The sequence below is a fragment of the Oncorhynchus tshawytscha genome, unplaced genomic scaffold, assembly GCF_018296145.1.
Source record: "Oncorhynchus tshawytscha isolate Ot180627B unplaced genomic scaffold, Otsh_v2.0 Un_contig_2685_pilon_pilon, whole genome shotgun sequence".
Classification (NCBI taxonomy): Eukaryota; Metazoa; Chordata; class Actinopteri; order Salmoniformes; family Salmonidae; genus Oncorhynchus; species Oncorhynchus tshawytscha.
Window position 1 is genome coordinate 84,785 of NW_024609087.1, and position 21,740 is coordinate 106,524.

At 48.4% G+C, this 21,740-nt stretch overlaps 1 protein-coding gene across 1 annotated transcript; it reads right to left on the bottom strand.

Annotated features, from left to right (window-relative positions):
- Window positions 1-470: 470 nt before the first annotated feature.
- Window positions 471-21,737, bottom strand: LOC121838733 (circadian locomoter output cycles protein kaput-like; the record flags this gene model as incomplete). The annotated part of the gene is made up of 12 exons (XM_042314152.1): window positions 471-1,981; window positions 2,161-2,212; window positions 3,282-3,400; window positions 3,520-3,649; window positions 4,828-4,997; window positions 5,976-6,197; window positions 8,375-8,446; window positions 8,509-8,739; window positions 11,717-11,791; window positions 12,060-12,166; window positions 12,294-12,441; window positions 21,672-21,737. Coding segments are annotated over 12 exons (1,644 nt in total), but the record flags the coding sequence as incomplete, so codon positions are not given.
- Between the last annotated feature and the right edge of the window lie 3 nt (window positions 21,738-21,740).

Here is a 21,740-nt window from a genome sequence, read left to right on the forward strand (position 1 = left end):
GTGTTAGACCTCATTAAGTGCTATAATATCATGGGGGAGGTTAAATATATACTGTCTTTGTATAATAATAATTCTGTCTTCATTAAAAAATAATCCATTCTATATACATGCAGTACTCTGATAGAAGGGTCATATACTTCTGGAAATATATATATATATATATATATCTGAATAGTCTGTTAAAATATATATATCAACTGATCCTGTGTGTTGTGACTATTGGCACTTGGAATAACCAAACCCGTTTCAGATGATCCCAGACCTGTGTGTTGGTAAGACGGCACCATTCATATAGAACATGTTTTTTCCCCAAAGCAACTTAAGAGTCAGTCATACGTGCATAGATTTGACGTACGGATGGCCCGAGCTGGAATCAAACCCACGACCTTTGGGGTTGCAAGTGCCTTGCTCTGCCAACACAAGACCGAAGTGATCTGAGACCAGGCTGAGTAATATCGCCGACTCCCTGGTCTGGTTTAGACTGTATTTACCCGTAGGTCTGTTAGGTCGTCATGATTTGATTGGATCAGACGTGGTTGTTGTTCTGATAAAACGTTTCAAAAATGTTGAGCCTAAAAAATAAAATGTTGTTCAAAAACTACATTTCCCAGCATCCCACTAGAACCCAAGCCCGTCCATTAAACGAACAGTGACACAACATCTCTCCCTCCGGGGGCCATGTTCCAACACAAATAAAATACACCCTGAACTGAATGACTTTGATAACCTCAACGCAGGAAGGGAGGAAAGATGGAAGGATGGATGCATTTTCTAAAGTGTTGGAACAGAGCCGAAGACCTTTAGGTGGAAGAGAGAGGCTCATACTAACTGAACGTCTGTCACCTCATATCTGACCAGGAAATGACCAGGAAAACACTGAATAAAGTCATTTTGTCAAAAGTTACTCATAAAAACGTACAGTTATTTACCCATGCAATCATATAAAATAGTCATTTTAGTTTTTTTCTTTGTAGCTATAATGGATATTTACATTTAGTTTAATGTTACACACGTCTGTACTGTACAGACCCATAGAGTCAGTCCATCACCACAACGTTCCTTTTGGAGTCTCTCGTTACCGTGGCAACGCAGAGTTCTACTGGGTTTCCACGGACACCGAGTTTGTCTCTCCTCCAACGCACGAACAAACAACTCTCCTCCTGGTTGCTACGGGATACAGGGTTCCGATGGTTCCGGTCCGTACTATTGTCACCACGGTGATGAGTTCCTTAGGGAAGGTGAAATCCAGGTAGGCCAAACCTCCTCTTGAAGATCTCCTGACTGCAGGCTTTAGTTCCGGCCCTGCGCTAACCAACACACCAGTCTGGTTGTCTGAAATGACACCAGATTGTCCACATAGGGGACTACTGTTGACCAGGCCCATAGGGAAGAGGGTGCCATTTTGGACTCAGTCTAGGTGAACATCAAGGTCCTGGTGAGCAACTGAATAGGTGTGTTAGAGCAGAGCCGGAGCCAAACCCTGCACAGTTAGTAGCTTTCTAGGAGGAAGGGCTGGCCACCCTCACCGTTACCCATAATTCAGTTTGTTATGGCGGAAGATAGAGGGGGTCAACACAGCAGCTATATTGGTAGGGGCGATAGGAGGGGAGGGGGTTGGGTGACTCCAACACTAGTTCCATTAGAAAAACACACAACACAATCCAGGACACCCCTCCACACCTCTGATTGGTTCAGCCTTCAGGTCATAGAGTCTGATTGGACGCCTGGCCTACTGTGCTTGGCTGCTAGAGCTGTCAGTCCGGTGCGAAGGCGGGCCTTTGGGTTGTTTCTGCGGCTGTGGTTTCAGCTGCAGCTGATGCCTCTGGTTGTGAGACTGTTGTTGTTGTGTTACCTGGGTGAAGGCCTGTTGCTGTTGTTGCATGGGGAATGCTGCCTGGAGGATCAGCTGCTGGTTGCCATGGAGAAGACGGGTGCCCTGGTTACGGGAAGTAAGACAATGGATTAGAATGGTATTCTTATTCTAATTCTATGGTTAGAACTATAGAAGTGACTCTAAAACATTATGATTAGAACACTGTGAAATCCTTAAAATTCTAATACAGTCCAGGTTGACATTCCCCTTAGCCACAGATCTAGGATCAGGGTAAGATAGATCGCATATTCTGCCTCGGTCCCTATTGAACTCTGCCCCCACACTACCCTCTGCTGGTTACATGTAGGAACTGCTGCTGCTACTGTGCAGTCTGGTTGTCTGAAATGACACCAGATTGTCCACATAGGGGACTACTGTTGACCAGGCCCATAGGGAAGAGGGTGCCATTTTGGACTCAGTCCTAATCCATCGCTATACACACTCCATCCCTCTGAACTGCCTGTCTATGGCTGTTGAAACTAGAGGTTACCTGTACGAACTGATGCAGTTGAAACTAGAGGTTACCTGTTTAAACTAGAGATTACCTGTTGAAACTAGAGGTTACCTGTACGAACTGATGCAGTTGAAACTAGAGGTTACCTGTTGAAACTAGAGATTACCTGTTGAAACTAGAGGTTACCTGTTGAAACTAGAGGTTACCTGTTGAAACTAGAGGTTACCTGTTGAAACTAGAGGTTACCTGTTGAAACTAGAGGTTACCTGTTTAAACTAGAGATTACCTGTTGAAACTAGAGGTTACCTGTTTGAAACTAGAGATACCTGTTGAAACTAGAGGTTACCTGTTGAAACTAGAGGTTATTAAACTAGGTTACCTGTTGAAACTAGAGGTTACCTGTTGAAACTAGAGGTTACCTGTTGAAACTAGAGATTACCTGTTGAAACTAGAGGTTACCTGTTGAAACTAGAGATTACCTGTTGAAACTAGAGGTTACCTGTTGAAACTAGAGATTACCTGTTGAAACTAGAGATTACCTGTTGAAACTAGAGGTTACCTGTTGAAACTAGAGATTACCTGTTGAAACTAGAGGTTACCTGTTGAAACTAGAGGTTACCTGTTGAAACTAGAGATTACCTGTTGAAACTAGAGATTACCTGTTGAAACTAGAGGTTACCTGTTGAAACTAGAGGTTACCTGTTGAAACTAGAGGTTACCTGTTGAAACTAGAGGTTACCTGTTGAAACTAGAGGTTACCTGTTGAAACTAGAGGTTACCTGTTGAAACTAGAGATTACCTGTTGAAACTAGAGGTTACCTGTTGAAACTAGAGGTTACCTGTTGAAACTAGAGGTTACCTGTTGAAACTAGAGGTTACCTGTCCGAACTGATTCTGTTTAAACTAGAGGTTACCTGTTGAAACTAAAGGTTACCTGTTGAAACTAGAGGTTACCTGTACGAACTGCTGCTGCGCCCCTGTTGGTTACTATGTGCCACTACAGCCGTCTGTGTCTGGCTGTCAGGCTGGTTCTGTTGGGACTGGGCTGCCTGGAGGGTCAGAGTCTGACCGCCCTGATAGGAGAGAGGTAGGGTTAGGGTGTTAGGGGGGTGAGTGAGAGTGTGTGTGTGTGTCTGCCTCAGTATGTGTGTGTGTGTGTGTGTGTGTGTGTGTGTGTGTGTGTGTGTGTGACCTGCTGCCCTCCGAAGGGGTTGTAAGCGATGACCGGTTGTCCCATAAACACAGAGGTCGGGACCATGACCGCTCCACATGCCATGGGAGCTGTCACTAACTTAGTCACCAGCTGCTGGCCCGCCGGAAACCTGCAGAGAGAGAGAGGAGACATGCTCCATATGTAATCAGTGTGTGTACAGTCAGTCAGCCAGTCAGCCAGTCAGCCAGCCAGTCAGCCAGCCAGTCAGCCAGCCAGTCAGCCAGCCAGGTCAGTCAGTCAGCCAGGTCAGTCAGTCAGCCAGGGTCAGCCAGTCAGGTCAGCCAGCCAGCCAGCCAGTCAGCCAGCCAGTCAGTCAGCCAGCCAGTCAGGTCAGCCAGCCAGTCAGCCAGCCAGTCAGTCAGGTCAGCCAGCCAGTCAGGTCAGCCAGCCAGTCAGCCAGCCAGGTCAGTCAGTCAGCCAGGTCAGTCAGCCAGGTCAGCCAGTCAGACAGTAATGTAACAGTGAAGACATATCTAACAGTAAAAGTCTTGGACAGGACAGGAGGAGTGTGTTGTTTGGAAAAAGGACTTCCCAGAACGTCTGTGATTGTTTTTGTCTCGGAGAACAGAGTGGAGAGGGAGAGAGTGTTATGTCATGTGTATGTGTGTGTCTGCCTCAGTATGTGTGTGTGTGTGTGTGTCTGCCTCAGTATGTGTGTGTGTGTGTGTGTCTGCCTCAGTATGTGTGTGTGTGTGTGTGTGTGTCTGCCTGAGTATGTGTGTGTGTGTGTGTCTGCCTCAGTATGTGTGTGTGTGTGTGTGTGTGTGTGTCTGCCTGAGTATGTGTGTGTGTGTGTGCCTCAGTATGTGTGTGTGTGTCTGCCTCAGTGTGTCTGCCTGAGTAGTGTGTGTGTGTCTGTGTGTGTGTGTGTCTGCCTCAGTATGTGTGTGTGTGTCTGCCTCAGTGTGTGCGTGTGTGTGTGTGTCTGCCCAGTATGTGTGTGTGTGTCTGTCTGCGTGTGTGTGTGTCTGCCTTAGTGTGTGTGTGTCTGCCTCAGTGTGTGTGTGTGTGTGTGTGTCTGCCTCAGTGTGTGTGTGTGTGTGTGTGTGTGTCTGCCACAGTGTGTGTGTGTGTGTGTGTGCCTCAGTGTGTGTGTGTGTGTGTGTGTGTGTCTGCCTCAGTGTGTGTGTGTGTGTGTGTGTGTGTCTGCCTCAGTGTGTGTGTGTGTGTGTGTGTGTGTCTGCCTCAGTGTGTGTGTGTGTGTGTCCTCAGTGTGTGTGTGTGTATGTGTGTGTCTGCCTCAGTGTGTGTGTGTGTGTGTGTGTGTGTGTGTGTGTGTTTACATACTGTATCTGAGTGTTGTCTTGTGTGAAGGTGGCTACAGCCTGTTGTGTGTTGTTCTGTGGTAGACTGGTACTGATCTGTAGTAGGTTGGGCTGGCCGGGCTGAGACATGATCATGTTATAGACAGGTTGCTGCTGTTGCTGCTGTTGTTGTTGTTGACGCTGCTGCTGGACCTAGAGGGGGACACAGGGCAGACAGGGATGATGTCAGAGAGAGAGAGAGAGATGTATATATTTATATATTATATTATATATTCACTTTATATATTATCTACCTCACTTGCTTTGGCAATGTTAACACATGTTTCCCATGCCAATAAAGCCCTTGAATTGAATTGAATTGAATTGAATTGAGAGAGAGAGAGAGAGAGCAGGTTCTCACAGAGATGTCAGAGAGAGAGAGAGAGAGAGCAGGTCCTCACAGAGATGATGTCAGAGAGAGAGAGAGCAGGTCCTCACAGAGATGATGTCAGAGAGAGAGAGAGAGCAGGTCCTCACAGAGATGATGTCAGAGAGAGAGAGAGAGAGAGAGAGAGAGAGCAGGTCCTCACAGAGATGATGTCAGAGAGAGAGAGAGAGAGAGAGAGAGAGAGAGAGAGAGAGCAGGTTCTCACAGAGATGATGTCAGAGAGAGAGAGAGAGAGCAGGTCCTCACAGAGATGATGTCAGAGAGAGCAGGTCCTCACAGAGATGATGTCATAGAGAGAGAGAGAGAGAGAGAGAGAAAGAGAGCAGGTTATCACAGATATGTCAGAGAGAGAGAGATCAGGTTCTCCCATAGATGTCAGAGAGAGAGAGAGAGAGAGAGCAGGTTCTCACAGAGATGATGTCAGAGAGAGAGAGAGAGAGAGAGAGAGCAGGTTCTCACAGAGATGATGTCAGAGAGAGAGAGTAGGTTCTCACAGAGATGATGTCAGAGAGAGAGCAGGTTCTCACAGAGATGATGTAATTGATAAGACAGGTCTAACACTGTGGCGAGCTGTTCAGCTACATCTATTACCATGGTGATTATATGACACAACTTAACAAAACATAGCATACAACTAAATAACATAACTACTAAATAACATATAATACACATAAGATACCATAACATTGAAAAAACAACCCAACACAATGTTTTATGAAGATAATATGAACATAACAACATACCACTGCTTGGCTGAATACCTGAGCGAGAGAGTTGTTTTGCTGTAGTTGAAGGTTCTGTTGAGGAGGAGGTGACTGCTGCTGCGGAATGGTGAGCTGACTTCCTGTGTGGGCGGGGTTTAGGACAGTCTGCTGCACCTGATTGGTCAGAACTGCTCCCTGTGGCACCACCCCCACCTGAGGCAGCTGGACATTCAAAGCTCCGCCAGGCTGCTGCACGAACATCTATCACCACGGAAACAACAGTTGTCAATCATACGGGTCTCAATGTGCGTGTTTATTTCTGTGTGTGTCTGTGCAAATCTGTCTGTGTATATATCCTACCTGTATGGCTGAAGGCTGTGCTCTGTGTAGCTGGTCCTATATGGGGTCAATATAAAATCTACCTGTATGGGGTCAATATATCCTACCTGTATGGGGTCTATATATCCTACCTGTATGGGGTCAATATATATCCTACCTGTATGGGGTCTATAGATCCTACCTGTATGGGGTCTATATATCTCCTACCTGTATGGGGTCAATATATATCCTACCTGTATGGGGTCAATATATATCCTACCTGTATGGGGTCTATATATCTCCTACCTGTATGGGGTCAATATATATCCTACCTGTATGGGGTCAATATATATCCTACCTGTATGGGATCAATATATATTCTACCTGTATGGGGTCTATATATCTCCTACCTGTATGGGGTCAATATATATCCTACCTGTATGGGGTCAATAATTAACCTACCTGTATGGGGTCAATATATATCCTACCTGTATGGGGTCAATATATATCCTACCTGTATGGGGTCTATATATCTCCTACCTGTATGGGGTCAATATATATCCTACCTGTATGGGGTCAATATATATCCTACGTGTATGGGATCAATATATATTCTACCTGTATGGGGTCTATATATCTCCTACCTGTATGGGGTCAATAATTAACCTACCTGTATGGGGTCAATATATATCCTACCTGTATGGGGTCAATATATCTCCTACCTGTATGGGGTCAATATATCTCCTACCTGTATGGGGTCTATATATATCCTACCTGTATGGGGTCAATATATATCCTACCTGTATGGGGTCAATATACATCCTACCTGTATGGGGTCAATATATATCCAACCTGTATGGGGTCTATATATATCTCCTACCTGTATGGGGTCTATATATATCCTACCTGTATGGGGTCTATATATATCCTACCTGTATGGGGTCTATATATATCCTACCTGTATGGGGTCTATATATATCCTACCTGTATGGGGTCTATATATCTCCTACCTGTATGGGGTCTATATATATCCTACCTGTATGGGGTCTATATATCTCCTACATGTATGGGGTCTATATATCTACTACCTGTATGGGGTCTATATATTTCCTACCTGTATGGGGTCTATATATCTCCTACCTGTATGGGGTCCATATTCCTCCTACCTGTATGGGGTCTATATACCTCCTACCTGTATGGGGTCTATATAACTCCTACCTGTATGGGGTCTATATACCTCCTACCTGTATGGGGTCTATATAACTCCTACCTGTATGGGGTCTATATAACTCCTACCTGTATGGGGTCTATATATTTCCTACCTGTATGGGATCTATATATATATATATTTTACCTGTATGGGGTCTATATATATATATATATATATATATATTCTACCTGTATGGGGTCTATATATATATATATATATATATTAATCTACCTGTATGGGGTCAATATATACATATCCTACCTGTATGGGGTCAATATATATATCCTACCTGTATGGGGTCAATATATATATTTCATACCTGTATGGGGTCTATATATCTTCTACCTGTATGGGGTCAATATATATATCTCATACCTGTATGGGGTCAATATATATATCTCATACCTGTATGGGGTCAATATATATATCTCATACCTGTATGGGGTCATATATATACCTCATACCTGTATGGGGTCTATATATCTCCTACCTGTATGGGGTAAATATATATATCCTACCTGTATGGGGTCAATATATATATCTCATACCTGTATGGGGTCTATATATCTCCTACCTGTATGGGGTAAATATATATATCTCATACCTGTATGGGGTCTGTATATATCTCATACCTGTATGGGGTCTATATATATCTCATACCTGTATGGGGTCTGTATATATCTCATACCTGTATGGGGTCTATATAGCTCCTACCTGTATGGGGTCAATATATATATATCCTACCTGTATGGGGTCAATATATATATCTCATACCTGTATGGGGTCTATATATCTTCTACCTGTATGGGGTCAATATATATATATCCTACCTGTATGGGGTCAATATATATATCTCATACCTGTATGGGGTCTATATATCTTCTACCTGTATGGGGTCTCCATCTCCTACCTGTATGGATGGGGGCTGTACTCTGTGTAGTTGGTCCTGTATGGCTGGGGGCTGTACTCTGTGTAGTTGGTCCTGTATGGCTGGGGGCTGTACTCTGTGTAGTTGGTCCTGTATGGGGTCTATATACCTCCTACCTGTATGGCTGGGGTCTGTACTCTGTGTAGTTGGTCCTGTATGGCTGGGGGCTGTACTCTGTGTAGTTGGTCCTGTATGGCTGGGGGCTGTACTCTGTGTAGTTGGTCCTGTATGGCTCGGAGTTCATCCTGCTGTCTCTGGATGTTGGCCTGAATCATCCTGGTCCTCTGCTCCAGCTGGTCCTTTAGGTGCTGCATAGCATTCACCTGGGCTGAGAACTCTAGCACCGGCTTGGGGTTGGATGGGGGAGTAACGGGGGAAGGGAGAGAGGGAAACAGAGGGAGAAAGATTGTTCCCACCATGTTATATGACCAGCAAGCAGCGTCAGGCTACAATAGGTTCTGCTGTCTGAATGGCTGTAGGGAGGTTCTGCTGTCTGACATACTAGTACTGAATGGCTGTAGAGAGGTTCTGCTGTCAGCTGTCTGAATGGCTGGAGGGAGGTTCTGCTGTCTGCTGTCTGAATGGCTGTAGGGAGGTTCTGATGTCTGACATTATAGTACTGAATGGCTGGAGGGAGGTTCTGCTATCTGACATACTAGTACTGAATAATTGTAGGGAGGTTCTGCTGTCTGACATACTAGTACTGAATGGCTGTAGGGAGGTTCTGCTGTCTGACATACTAGTACTGATTGGCTGGAGGGAGATTCTGCTGTCTGACATACTAGTACTGAATGGCTGGAAGGAGGTTCTGCTGTCTGACATACTAGTACTGATTGGCTGGAGGGAGATTCTGCTGTCTGACATACTAGTACTGAATGGCTGTAGGGAGGTTCTGCTGTCTGCCATACTAGTACTGAATGGCTGGAGGGAGGTTCTGCTGTCTGCTGTCTGAATGGCTGGAGGGAGGTTCTGCTGTCTGACATACTAGTACTGAATGGCTGGAGGGAGGTTCTGCTGTCTGACATACTAGTACTGAATGGCTATAGGGAGGTTCTGCTGTCTGCCATACTAGTACTGAATGGCTGGAGGGAGGTTCTGCTGTCTGCTGTCTGAATGGCTGGAGGGAGGTTCTGCTGTCTGACATACTAGTACTGATTGGCTGGAGGGAGGTTCTGCTGTCTGAATGGCTGGAGGGAGGTTCTGCTGTCTGACATACGAGTACTGAATGGCTGGAGGGAGGTTCTGCTGTCTGACATACTAGTACTGAATGGCTGGAGGGAGGTTCTGCTGTCTGCTGTCTGAATGGCTGTAGGGAGGTTCTACTGTCTGACTACTACTGAATGGCTGTAGGGAGGTTCTGCTGTTTGACATACTAGTACTGAATGGCTGTAGGGAGGTTCTGCTATCTGAATGGCTGGAGGGAGGTTCTGCTGTCTGACATACTAGTACTGAATGGCTGGAGGGAGGTTCTGCTGTCTGACATACTAGTACTGAATGGCTGGAGGGAGGTTCTGCTGTCTGCTGTCTGAATGGCTGTAGGGAGGTTCTACTGTCTGACATACTAGTACTGAATGGCTGTAGGGAGGTTCTGCTGTCTGAATGGCTGTAGGGAGGTTCTGCTGTCAGCTGTCTGAATGGCTGGAGGGAGGTTCTGCTGTCTGCTGTCTGAATGGCTGTAGGGAGGTTCTGATGTCTGACATTATAGTACTGAATGGCTGGAGGGAGGTTCTGCTATCTGACATACTAGTACTGAATGGCTGTAGGGAGGTTCTGCTGTCTGACATACTAGTACTGAATGGCTGTAGGGAGGTTCTGCTGTCTGACATACTAGTACTGATTGGCTGGAGGGAGATTCTGCTGTCTGACATACTAGTACTGAATGGCTGGAAGGAGGTTCTGCTGTCTGACATACTAGTACTGATTGGCTGGAGGGAGATTCTGCTGTCTGACATACTAGTACTGAATGGCTGTAGGGAGGTTCTGCTGTCTGCCATACTAGTACTGAATGGCTGGAGGGAGGTTCTGCTGTCTGCTGTCTGAATGGCTGGAGGGAGGTTCTGCTGTCTGACATACTAGTACTGAATGGCTGGAGGGAGGTTCTGCTGTCTGACATACTAGTACTGAATGGCTATAGGGAGGTTCTGCTGTCTGCCATACTAGTACTGAATGGCTGGAGGGAGGTTCTGCTGTCTGCTGTCTGAATGGCTGGAGGGAGGTTCTGCTGTCTGACATACTAGTACTGATTGGCTGGAGGGAGGTTCTGCTGTCTGAATGGCTGGAGGGAGGTTCTGCTGTCTGACATACGAGTACTGAATGGCTGGAGGGAGGTTCTGCTGTCTGACATACTAGTACTGAATGGCTGGAGGGAGGTTCTGCTGTCTGCTGTCTGAATGGCTGTAGGGAGGTTCTACTGTCTGACATACTAGTACTGAATGGCTGTAGGGAGGTTCTGCTGTTTGACATACTAGTACTGAATGGCTGTAGGGAGGTTCTGCTATCTGAATGGCTGGAGGGAGGTTCTGCTGTCTGACATACTAGTACTGAATGGCTGGAGGGAGGTTCTGCTGTCTGACATACTAGTACTGAATGGCTGGAGGGAGGTTCTGCTGTCTGCTGTCTGAATGGCTGTAGGGAGGTTCTACTGTCTGACATACTAGTACTGAATGGCTGTAGGGAGGTTCTGCTGTCTGAATGGCTGTAGGGAGGTTCTGCTGTTTGACATACTAGTACTGAATGGCTGTAGGGAGGTTCTGCTATCTGACATACTAGTACTGAATGGCTGGAGGGAGATTCTGCTGTCTGAATGGCTGTAGGGAGGTTCTGCTGTCTGACATACTAGTACTGAATGGCTGTAGGGAGGTTCTGCTGTTTGACATACTAGTACTGAATGGCTGTAGGGAGGTTCTGCTATCTGAATGGCTGGAGGGAGGTTCTGCTGTCTGACATACTAGTACTGAATGGCAGTAGGGAGGTTCTGCTCTCTGCTGTCTGAATGGCTGTAGGGAGGTTCTACTGTCTGACATACTAGTACTGAATGGCTGGAGGGAGGTTCTGCTATCTGCTGTCTGAATGGCTGGAGGGAGGTTCTGCTATCTGCTGTCTGAATGGCTGGAGGGAGGTTCTGCTGTCTGACATACTAGTACTGAATGGCTGTAGGATCGTCACACTTGAGCGGTGTCCCAAATAAGCACCCTATTCACTATTTAGTACACTACTTTTCACCAGGCTCCATAGGGCAAAGTCAAAAGTAGTGCACTCTATAGGGCTGTAACCTTGGATAGATGGGTACCAGGTGAATAGGGTAGATAGACAGGTGTTTCTCACCTCTTGTTGTTGGTGGTGTTGTATCACAGGATGGACGGGAGCCACACTGTGTCCCGTGGTCTGAGAACTCATAGACTACACACGCACACCAACACAGACAACAGATACCGTGTGAGTTTGATTCAGTTGCAGTTGATTCAGAGTCGATTCAATGTAGATTCGTCTCAGGTTGAATTGGACCTGGTCATGTCCTGCTCCTCCACAACAGATTCAATTCATTATGTATTTTAATAGCACCTGTTGGACTCACCCAATCGCCCAGTCAAAACAAACTTGCTTATTTTTGGGGGGGTTCTGTCCAATCACTTTCTGTCCAGTCGCATTCTGTCCAATCAGGGCTTACCTGGCTGCTGATGGAGGAGCGTCTCTGTGATGTCATCTCGATGGTGGTGGCAACATGTGACTGACGAGGGGGCGTGGCCATGTCCATGTGGAGCTTGGAGGCTGTTGCTATGGAGATGAGAGATCCTATTATAGTCAGAGATACCGATGTGTGAGTGGTCTGAGATGTGTGTGTGTGGTCTGTGTGTGGTCTGTGTGTGTGTGCGTGTGTGTGTGTGTGTGTGTGTTCTCTTACAGGTACAGGTGTTGTCTGAGAGCTGTGAGGAGGTCTTGTGTGAGGACAGAGAGGTGGAGGAGGGGGTGTGGCTACGGTCAAAGCGTTCCAGCGCCTCTTTTAGGCTGGAAACTGTGTTGAGCTGAGACTCAGATCCACTGTCTTGACTCTGCTTGAGGGAGGAGAGAGGAGAAGGAACTAATCACAATTGAGGTAGATAGACATCTACCACTTAGACAGTCATAGTTACATTAATACCAGATAGACATCTACCACTTAGACAGTCAGTTACATTAATACCAGATAGATATCTACCACTTAGACAGTCATAGTTACATTAATAACAGATAGACATCTACCACTTAGACAGTCATAGTTACATTAATACCAGATAGATATCTACCACTTAGACAGTCATAGTTACATTAATAACAGATAGATATCTACCACTTAGACTGTCATAGTTACATTAATAACAGATAGATACCACTTAGACTGTCATAGTTATATTAATTGTCACGCCTTGGTCTTAGTATTTTGTGTTTTCTTTAATTATTTGGTCAGGCCAGGGTGTGACATGGGTTTATTTTGTGGTGTGTTTTCGTATTGGGGTTTTAGTAGGTATTGGGATTGTGGCTGAGTAGGGTTGTCTAGCATAGTCTATGGCTGCCTGAGGCGGTTCTCAATCAGAGTCAGGTGATTCTCGTTGTCTCTGATTGGGAACCATATTTAGGTAGCCCGGGTTTCACTGTGTGTTTGTGGGTGATTGTTCCTGTCTTAGTGTTTGTATTCACCAGATAGGCTGTGTAGGTTTTCACGTTCCGTTTGTTGTTTTGTAGATTTAAGTTATTTCATGTATCATTCATTTTTCCATTAAAGAACATGAGTAACCACCACGCTGCATTTTGGTCCGCTCCTCCTTCGACGGAGGAAAACCGTTACATTAATAACAGATAGATATCACTTAGACTGTCATAGTTACATTAATAACAGATAGATATCTACCACTTAGACTGTCATAGTTACATTAATAACAGATAGATATCTACCACTTAGACTGTCATAGTTATATTAATAACAGATAGATATCTACCACTTAGACTGTCATAGTTATATTAATAACAGATAGATATCTACCACTTAGACTGTCATAGTTACATTAATAACAGATAGATATATCTACCACTTAGACTGTCATAGTTATATTAATAACAGATAGATATCTACCACTTAGACTGTCATAGTTACATTAATAACAGATAGATATCTACCACTTAGACTGTCATAGTTATATTAATAACAGATAGATATCTACCACTTAGACTGTCATAGTTATATTAATAACAGATAGATATCACTTAGACAGTCATAGTTATATTAATAACAGATAGATACCACTTAGACTGTCATAGTTATATTAATAACAGATAGATATCTACCACTTAGACTGTCATAGTTATATTAATAACAGATAGATATATCTACCACTTAGACTGGCATAGTTATATTAATAACAGATAGATATCTACCACTTAGACTGTCATAGTTACATTAATAACAGATAGATATATCTACCACTTAGACTGTCATAGTTATATTAATAGCAGATAGATATCTACCACTTAGACTGTCATAGTTATATTAATAGCAGATATATATCTACCACTTAGACTGTCATAGTTATATTAATAACAGATATATATCTACCACTTAGACTGTCATAGTTATATTAATAACAGATATATATATCTACCACTTAGACTGTCATAGTTACATTAATAACAGATATATCTCTACCACTTAAGACTGTCATAGTTATATTAATAACAGATAGATATCTACCACTTAGACTGTCATAGTTACATTAATAACAGATAGATATCACTTACTGTCATAGTTACATTAATAACAGATAGATATCACTTAGACTGTCATAGTTACATTAATAACAGATATATATATCTACCACTTAGACTGTCATAGTTATATTAATAACAGATATATATCACTTAGACAGTCCTAGTTATATTAATAACAGATAGATATCACTTAGACAGTCCTAGTGTCACGCCCTGGTCAAAGTATTTTGTGTTTATCTTTATGTATTTGGTCAGGCCAGGGTGTGGCATGGGGTTTTTGTAATTGTGGTGTGTTTGTCTTGGGGTTTTGGTGGTGGTATTGGGATTGTAGCTTAGTGGGTTGTCTAGCAAGGTCTATGGCTGTCTGGAGTGGTTCTCAATCAGAGGCAGGTGCTTATCGTTGTCTCTGATTGGGAACCATATTTAGGCAGCCATATTCTTTGAGTTTGTCGTGGGTGATTGTCCTGAGTGTCTTGATGTCCTTGTTTGATGTTAGTTGACACAAGTATAGGCTGTTTTCGGTTTTCGTTTCGTTTATTGTTTGTAGTGTTCGTGTTTAGTCGTGTTTACGTTTGTTTAAATAAACATGGATCGCAATCGACACGCTGCAGTTTGGTCCGACCCTTCATCACCACTAGAAAACCGTTACAGAATCACCCACCACATACGGACCGAGCGGCGTGGTAACAGGCAGGAGAAGCGAAAGGAGGACGTTATGGACAGCAATGGCATGGAGTATACGACGTGGGAAGAGATCGACAGGTGGGCGGCCGACCCAGAGAGAGTGCAGGAGCCCGCATGGGATTCGCTTGAGCAGTGCAAAGAAGGCTATAGGCGAATGGAGTCGAAAAGGAAAACACGGCGGCGCAGAGCGAAGCCCGAGAGTCAGCCCCAAAAATTTCTTGGGGGCTTACAGGGAGTATGGCTATGCCAGGTAGGAGACCTGCGCAAACTCCCTGTGCTTACCGGGGCTGGAGAGAGACCGGGCAGGCACCGTGTTATGCTGTGGAGCGCACGGTGTCTCCAGTGCGGGTGCACAGCCCGGTTCGGTATATTCCAGCTCCGCGTATCGGCCGGGCTAGATTGAGCGTCGAGCCAAATGCCATGAAGCCGGCTCTACGCATCTGGTCCCCAGTGCGTCTCCTTGGGCCGGCTTACATGGCACCAGCCTTGCGCTCGGTGTCTCCGGTTCGCCTGCATAGCCCAGTGCAGGCTATTCCACCTCGCCGCACTGGCAGGGCAACCAGGAGCATTCAACCAGGTAAGGTTGGGCAGGCTCGGTGCTCAAGAGCTCCAGTGCGCCTGCACGGTCCGGTCTATCCAGTACCACCTCCACACCCCAGCCCTCCGGTAGCAGCTCCCCGCACCAGGCTTCCTGTGCGTGTCCTCGGTCCAGTACCACCAGTACCAGCACCACGCATCAGGCCTACAGTGCGCCTCGCCTCTCCAGCGCTGTCGGAGCCTTTCTCCTCTGCTGCGCTGCCGGAGTCTCCCACCTATCAAGCGCTGTTAGAGCTTTCCTCATCTCCAGCGCTGCCGGAGTCTCCCGCCTGTTCAGCGCAGCCAGAGCTGCCAGTCTGCATGAAGCAGCCAGAGCTGTCAGTCTACATGAAGCAGCCCGCGCTGCCAGTCTGCATGAAGCAGCCAGTCTACATGGAGCAGCCAGAGCTGTCAGTCCGCATGGAGCAGCCAGAGCTGTCAGTCCGCATGGAGCAGCCAGAGCTGTCAGTCCGCATGGAGCAGCCAGAGCTGTCAGTCCGCATGGAGCAGCCAGAGCTGTCAGTCTACATGAAGCAGCCCGAGCTGCCAGTCTGCATGAAGCAGTCAGTCTACATGGAGCAGCCAGAGCTGTCAGTCCGCATGGAGCAGCCAGAGCTGTCAGTCTACATGAAGCAGCCCGAGCTGCCAGTCTGCATGAAGCAGCCAGTCTACATGGAGTAGCCAGAGCTGTCAGTCTGCATGAAGCAGCCAGAGATGTCAGTCTGCATAGAGCAGCCAGTCTGCATGGAGCTGCCAGTCTGCATGGAGCTGCCAGTCTGCATGGAGCTGCCAGTCTGCATGGAGCTGCCAGTCTGCACGGAGCTGCCAGTCTGCACGGAGCTGTCAGTCTGCACGGAGCTGTCAGTCTGCACGGAGCTGTCAGTCTGTAAGGAGCTGCCAGTCTGCAAGGAGCTGCCAGTCAGCACGGAGCCGCCAGAGCGGTCAGTCTGTAAGAAGCCGCCAGAGCTGTCAGCCTATATGGAGCAGCTAGTGCCGCCAGTCTGCCCAGCGCCGCCAGTGCCCCCAGTCTGCCCAGCGTCGCCAGTCTGCCCAGCGTCGCCAGTCTGCCCAGCGTCGCCAGTCTGCCAAGCGTCGTCAGTCTGCCCAGCACCGCCAGTCTGCCCAGCACCGCCAGTCTGCCCAGCACCGCCAGTCTGCCCAGCGTCGTCAGTCTGCCCAGCGTCGTCAGTCTGCCCAGCGCCGCCAGTCTGCCCAGCACCGCCAGTCTGCCCAGCATCGCCAGTCTGCCCAGCGCCGCCAGTCTGCCCAGCGCCGCCAGATCTGCCAGTCAGCCAGACTCTTCCAGATCTGCCAGTCAACCAGACTCTTCCAGATCTGCCAGTCAACCAGACTCTTCCAGATCTGCCAGTCAACCAGACTCTTCCAGATCTGCCAGTCAGCCAGACTCTTCCAGATCTGCCAGTCAGCCAGACTCTTCCAGATCTGCCAGTCAGCCAGACTCTTCCAGATCTGCCAGTCAGCCAGACTCTTCCAGATCTGCCAGTCAGCCAGACTCTTCCAGATCTGCCAGTCAGCCAGACTCTTCCAGATCTGCCAGTCAGCCAGACTCTTCCAGATCTGCCAGTCAACCAGACTCTTCCAGATCTGCCAGTCAACCAGACTCTTCCAGATCTGCCAGTCAACCAGACTCTTCCAGATCTGCCAGTCAGCCAGGATCTGCCAGTCAGCCAGGATCTGCCAGTCAGCCAGGATCTGCTGAAACCACCAGCCAGCCAGGAGCTGGTAGATCTATTTACCGGCCTGAGCTTCCTCTCACTCCTGAGCTTCCTCTCACTCCTGAGCTTCCTCTCACTCCTGAGCTTCCTCTCACTCCTGAGCTTCCTCTCACTCCTGAGCTTCCTCTCACTCCTGAGCTTCCTCTCACTCCTGAGCTTCCTCTCACTCCCGAGCTTCCCCTCAGTCCCGAGCTTCCCCTCAGTCCCGAGCTGCCTCGGTCCCGAGCTGTCCTTCAGTCCCGATCTGCTCCTCAGTCCAGTGGGGTTCTGGGTGAGGACTACTAGGCCATGGTCGGCGGCGAGGGTGGACTATCCAGGGACGAAGGGAGAGGGGACTAAGACATTAAAGGAGTGGGGTCCACGTCCCGCGCCGGAGCCGCCACCATGGACAGACGCCCACCCGGACCCCCTATTGTTTTGAGGTGCGTTCGGGAGTCCGCACCTTAGGGGGGTTCTGTCACGCCCTGGTCAAAGTATTTTGTGTTTATCTTTATGTATTTGGTCAGGCCAGGGTGTGGCATGGGGTTTTTGTAATTGTGGTGTGTTTGTCTTGGGGTTTTGGTGGTGGTATTGGGATTGTAGCTTAGTGGGTTGTCTAGCAAGGTCTATGGCTGTCTGGAGTGGTTCTCAATCAGAGGCAGGTGCTTATCGTTGTCTCTGATTGGGAACCATATTTAGGCAGCCATATTCTTTGAGTTTGTCGTGGGTGATTGTCCTTAGTGTCTTGATGTCCTTGTTTGATGTTAGTTGACACAAGTATAGGCTGTTTTCGGTTTTCGTTTCGTTTATTGTTTGTAGTGTTCGTGTTTAGTCGTGTTTACGTTTGTTTAAATAAACATGGATCGCAATCGACACGCTGCAGTTTGGTCCGACCCTTCATCACCACTAGAAAACCGTTACAGAATCACCCACCACATACGGACCGAGCGGCGTGGTAACAGGCAGGAGAAGCGAAAGGAGGACGTTATGGACAGCAATGGCATGGAGTATACGACGTGGGAAGAGATCGACAGGTGGGCGGCCGACCCAGAGAGAGTGCAGGAGCCCGCATGGGATTCGCTTGAGCAGTGCAAAGAAGGCTATAGGCGAATGGAGTCGAAAAGGAAAACACGGCGGCGCAGAGCGAAGCCCGAGAGTCAGCCCCAAAAATTTCTTGGGGGGGGGCTTACAGGGAGTATGGCTATGCCAGGTAGGAGACCTGCGCAAACTCCCTGTGCTTACCGGGGGGCTGGAGAGAGACCGGGCAGGCACCGTGTTATGCTGTGGAGCGCACGGTGTCTCCAGTGCGGGTGCACAGCCCGGTTCGGTATATTCCAGCTCCGCGTATCGGCCGGGCTAGATTGAGCGTCGAGCCAAATGCCATGAAGCCGGCTCTACGCATCTGGTCCCCAGTGCGTCTCCTTGGGCCGGCTTACATGGCACCAGCCTTGCGCTCGGTGTCTCCGGTTCGCCTGCATAGCCCAGTGCAGGCTATTCCACCTCGCCGCACTGGCAGGGCAACCAGGAGCATTCAACCAGGTAAGGTTGGGCAGGCTCGGTGCTCAAGAGCTCCAGTGCGCCTGCACGGTCCGGTCTATCCAGTACCACCTCCACACCCCAGCCCTCCGGTAGCAGCTCCCCGCACCAGGCTTCCTGTGCGTGTCCTCGGTCCAGTACCACCAGTACCAGCACCACGCATCAGGCCTACAGTGCGCCTCGCCTCTCCAGCGCTGTCGGAGCCTTTCTCCTCTCCTGCGCTGCCGGAGTCTCCCACCTATCTAGCGCTGTTAGAGCTTTCCTCATCTCCAGCGCTGTCGGAGTCTCCCGCCTGTTCAGCGCAGCCAGAGCTGCCAGTCTGCATGAAGCAGCCAGAGCTGTCAGTCTACATGAAGCAGCCCGCGCTGCCAGTCTGCATGAAGCAGCCAGTCTACATGGAGCAGCCAGAGCTGTCAGTCTGCATGGAGCAGCCAGAGCTGTCAGTCCGCATGGAGCAGCCAGAGCTGTCAGTCCGCATGGAGCAGCCAGAGCTGTCAGTCCGCATGGAGCAGCCAGAGCTGTCAGTCCGCATGGAGCAGCCAGAGCTGTCAGTCTACATGAAGCAGCCCGAGCTGCCAGTCTGCATGAAGCAGTCAGTCTACATGGAGCAGCCAGAGCTGTCAGTCCGCATGGAGCAGCCAGAGCTGTCAGTCTACATGAAGCAGCCCGAGCTGCCAGTCTGCATGAAGCAGCCAGTCTACATGGAGCAGCCAGAGCTGTCAGTCTGCATGAAGCAGCCAGAGATGTCAGTCTGCATAGAGCAGCCAGTCTGCATGGAGCTGCCAGTCTGCATGGAGCTGCCAGTCTGCATGGAGCTGCCAGTCTGCAAGGAGCTGCCAGTCTGCACGGAGCTGTCAGTCTGCACGGAGCTGTCAGTCTGTAAGGAGCTGCCAGTCTGCAAGGAGCTGCCAGTCAGCACGGAGCCGCCAGAGCGGTCAGTCTGTAAGAAGCCGCCAGAGCTGTCAGCCTATATGGAGCAGCTAGTGCCGCCAGTCTGCCCAGCGCCGCCAGTGCCCCAGTCTGCCCAGCGCCGCCAGTCTGCCCAGCGTCGCCAGTCTGCCCAGCGTCGCCAGTCTGCCCAGCGTCGTCAGTCTGCCCAGCACCGCCAGTCTGCCCAGCACCGCCAGTCTGCCCAGCGTCGTCAGTCTGCCCAGCGTCGTCAGTCTGCCCAGCACCGCCAGTCTGCCCAGCATCGCCAGTCTGCCCAGCGCCGCCAGTCTGCCCAGCGCCGCCAGTCTGCCCAGCGACGCCAGATCTGCCAGTCAGCCAGACTCTTCCAGATCTGCCAGTCAGCCAGACTCTTCCAGATCTGCCAGTCAGCCAGACTCTTCCAGATCTGCCAGTCAGCCAGACTCTTCCAGATCTGCCAGTCAGCCAGACTCTTCCAGATCTGCCAGTCAGCCAGACTCTTCCAGATCTGCCAGTCAGCCAGACTCTTCCAGATCTGCCAGTCAGCCAGACTCTTCCAGATCTGCCAGTCAGCCAGACTCTTCCAGATCTGCCAGTCAGCCAGACTCTTCCAGATCTGCCAGTCAGCCAGACTCTTCCAGATCTGCCAGTCAGCCAGACTCTTCCAGATCTGCCAGTCAGCCAGACTCTTCCAGATCTGCCAGTCAGCCAGACTCTTCCAGATCTGCCAGTCAACCAGACTCTTCCAGATCTGCCAGTCAACCTGACTCTTCCAGATCTGCCAGTCAACCAGACTCTTCCAGATCTGCCAGTCAACCAGACTCTTCCAGATCTGCCAGTCAGCCAGGATCTGCCAGTCAGCCAGGATCTGCTGAAACCACCAGCCAGCCAGGAGCTGGTAGATCTATTTACCGGCCTGAGCTTCCTCTCACTCCTGAGCTTCCTCTCACTCCTGAGCTTCCTCTCACTCCTGAGCTTCCTCTCACTCCTGAGCTTCCTCTCACTCCTGAGCTTCCTCTCACTCCTGAGCTTCCTCTCACTCCTGAGCTTCCTCTCACTCCTGAGCTTCCCCTCAGTCCCGAGCTTCCCCTCAGTCCCGAGCTTCCCCTCAGTCCCGAGCTGCCTCGGTCCCGAGCTGTCCTTCAGTCCCAATCTGCTCCTCAGTCCAGTGGGGTTCTGGGTGAGGACTACTAGGCCATGGTCGGCGGCGAGGGTGGACTATCCAGGGACGAAGGGAGAGGGGACTAAGACATTAAAGGAGTGGGGTCCACGTCCCGCGCCGGAGCCGCCACCATGGACAGACGCCCACCCGGAGCCTCCCTATTGTTTTGAGGTGCGTTCGGGGAGTCCGCACCTTAGGGGGGGTTCTGTCACGCCCTGGTCAAAGTATTTTGTGTTTATCTTTATGTATTTGGTCAGGCCAGGGTGTGGCATGGGGTTTTTGTAATTGTGGTGTGTTTGTCTTGGGGTTTTGGTGGTGGTATTGGGATTGTAGCTTAGTGGGTTGTCTAGCAAGGTCTATGGCTGTCTGGAGTGGTTCTCAATCAGAGGCAGGTGCTTATCGTTGTCTCTGATTGGGAACCATATTTAGGCAGCCATATTCTTTGAGTTTGTCGTGGGTGATTGTCCTTAGTGTCTTGATGTCCTTGTTTGATGTTAGTTGACACAAGTATAGGCTGTTTTCGGTTTTCGTTTCGTTTATTGTTTGTAGTGTTCGTGTTTAGTCGTGTTTACGTTTGTTTAAATAAACATGGATCGCAATCGACACGCTGCAGTTTGGTCCGACCCTTCATCACCACTAGAAAACCGTTACACCTAGTTATATTAATAACAGATAGATATCTACCACTTAGCCTGTCATAGTTATATTAATACCAGATAACTACCACTTAGACAGTCATAGTTATATTAATAGCAGATAGATATCTACCACTTAGACTGTCATAGTCACATTAATAACAGATAGATACCACTTAGACAGTCATAGTTATATTAATAACGGATAGATATCACTTAGACAGAGTTATATTAATAACAGATATATATCTACCACTTAGACAGTCATAGTTATATTAATATGAAAGAGGGAAAATACACATCAATATGGTGATGCATCTCACCTTGTCCACAGTTACCTCAGGGAGGGGCTCTTCAATGATACCCAGCTCTCTACGCTGCTCACCTCCGCG